The sequence below is a fragment of the Malus sylvestris genome, chromosome 16 (assembly GCF_916048215.2).
Source record: "Malus sylvestris chromosome 16, drMalSylv7.2, whole genome shotgun sequence".
Classification (NCBI taxonomy): domain Eukaryota; kingdom Viridiplantae; phylum Streptophyta; class Magnoliopsida; order Rosales; family Rosaceae; genus Malus; species Malus sylvestris.
The window spans coordinates 19,225,407-19,227,810 of NC_062275.1; the positions used below are offsets into that span (position 1 = coordinate 19,225,407).

The 2,404-nt window shown below is 42.1% G+C and overlaps 1 protein-coding gene across 1 annotated transcript; it reads left to right on the forward strand.

Moving 5' to 3' along the window:
- Positions 1-279: 279 nt before the first annotated feature.
- LOC126607234 (uncharacterized) lies at positions 280-2,087 on the forward strand. The gene is made up of 2 exons (XM_050274753.1): positions 280-1,473; positions 1,763-2,087. The coding sequence occupies exons 1-2, from the start codon at positions 378-380 to the stop codon at positions 1,798-1,800; spliced, it is 1,134 nt and encodes a 377-aa protein (XP_050130710.1). The 5' UTR covers positions 280-377; the 3' UTR covers positions 1,801-2,087.
- Positions 2,088-2,404: the final 317 nt, after the last annotated feature.

The following is a 2,404-nucleotide window of genomic DNA, read 5'->3' on the forward strand; positions in this document are numbered from 1 at the left end:
AGAAAATAAAATTGTAACTCTAAATTTAGAAAACTAGATCATTACGAGAAAAATCTCAAGGTCCATGTCTGAATGGAGAAATGCTAAGGTGATCTCTCAAAATGGGACTCTTCATAGTCTCTGTTATTTCACAGGTTAACATCAATGTCCATGTTAGAATAGGAATGTTGACTTTGTTTATATTGTAAATAATTCCTTTCCTTATTTATGAATGTTTTAGCTTGATTGTAGGAATCATATTAGGTATTATTGTGACTACAAATAGGCTGTTCTGCCTCTTGAATCAATATCAAATCAATATACATCATTCTTTTACATGGTACTAGAGCATTGATCTGGGCAATAAAACAAACACAACAAAACCCTAGCCGACCTTCATGGCAGACGATAAACCATCAGGCACGGCTTCAGGAACTCAGTGGGATAATCCCACTCATCAACTATACCTTCATCATTCAGACCAACCCGGCGCTATTCTTGTGCCGCAGCCCTTGGTCGAAGACAATTACAGCACATGGAAACAATCCATGACTATGGCCTTAACGGTCAAGAACAAAATCGGACTCGTAGACGGTTCGATCGAAGAACCAAGTGGAAAGAATCTCCATGAATGGCAGCAGTGGAATCGCTGCAATAATCTGGTCCAGACTTGGCTGCTAGGGTCGATGTCGAAAGACATCGCTAGCAGCGTTATCAATTGTAAAAACGCCAGGCAGATGTGGCTGGAACTGCAGGAGCGATTCTCGCATGTGAACGTGGTTCAACTGTTCAATATCGAGAACGAGATTCATGATTGTGTGCAAGGAGGTATGTCTGTGGGATCTTACTTCACGAAGTTAAAGGGACTCTGGGATGCCCGTGACGCTCTCTGCACTTTTCCGATCTGCACCTGTGGCTCAGTCAAGGAACTGGCTGCATATTTGGACACACAGAAAACTATGAAGTTCCTCATGGGCCTCAATGACTCATATGCAAGTGTTCGCAGCAACACCTTGCTGCAAGATCCATTACCCACAGTAAACAAAGCGTACTCCCTTGTTCTGAGGCATGAGAAGCAATCGGAAGTAACAGCAGGAAAAGCTTCAACACAACCGGATGCGGCTGTGTTTGCCGTGAAGAATGCCGTGAAGAATGCCAACCGTGAATCCGAAGGAGAAAAAGATGAGTTGAAGTGCACCAAGTGCAACAAGACAAACCACACTGCCAAGACTTGTCGGGCACATCTCAAATGTGCATTTTGTGGTTGGAAGGGTCACACGGCAGAATACTGCCGCAAGAAGAAGGCAGCGGCTGAGGCTAATTTTGGGGCAGTGCTTTCCAAAGGGAATCAAGCAGCAACGTGTTCGACAGACAGAAAGGAGATGAAGTTCCCGTTTACTGCTGAAGAATGCAAACAAATCTTGAGTATGCTACACAATAAATCCTCATCTGCCAATCATGTTAGTAATCCTGCAATCCATGAAGAACTCTCAGGTAAAGCTTTTTCACTCAACTCTCATGGAAAACAAAGCACTTGGATTTTAGACAGTGGCTGCACAGATCATATGATTTATGATCCCGACATGTTCTCCACCTCGAGGCCTGTCACTAATCACACAGTGGAATTGCCGAATGGATCCGTAGCACAAGTGACTCACATTGGCAAAGTTGTCTTGAGAACGTTTTATGTGTCCCGTACTTTAAGTTGAATTTGGTTTCAATTAGCAAGTTAGCCAATTCATCTTGTATTACAATTTTTCTGAACCAATTTTGTATCATACAGGACCTACGTTCGGGGATGATGATTGGGACGGGAATTGAACGGGAGGGCCTCTACTATCTCAACCATACCAAGAAAGGAACATGCAATCAGGCCCACAAGGCCCATCCCATCCTTTGGCACCAACGCCTTGGCCACCCATCTACCAGGATTCTTCCATTATTTCCTATTACTACTTTTACACATGCATCTTGTGATACCGACAAGTGCACAATTTGCCCCTTGGCTAAACAAACCAAGCTTCCCTTCTCTTCCAGTTTAATTACTACTCATTCTAGTTTTGATTTAATTCATATAGACATATGGGGTGGTTATAAAATTGCTTCCACTTCGGGTGCAAAATATTTCCTTACTATTGTTGATGATTATACTAGATGCACATGGATTTATCTTATGAAACACAAGTCTGATGCTCAGCCTCTTCTAGTTAATTTCATCAATATGGTTTCCACTCAATTTGATTCCAAAATTAAAATCATTCGTAGTGATAATGGCCCTGAATTCAAAATTGACAGTTTCTATGCAGAAAAAGGTATTATGCATCAAACTAGTTGTATCAACACACCACAACAAAATGGGGTTGCTGAAAGAAAACATAGACACTTGTTAAATATGGCACGTGCCTTGCTTATTCAGGCCGGGCTT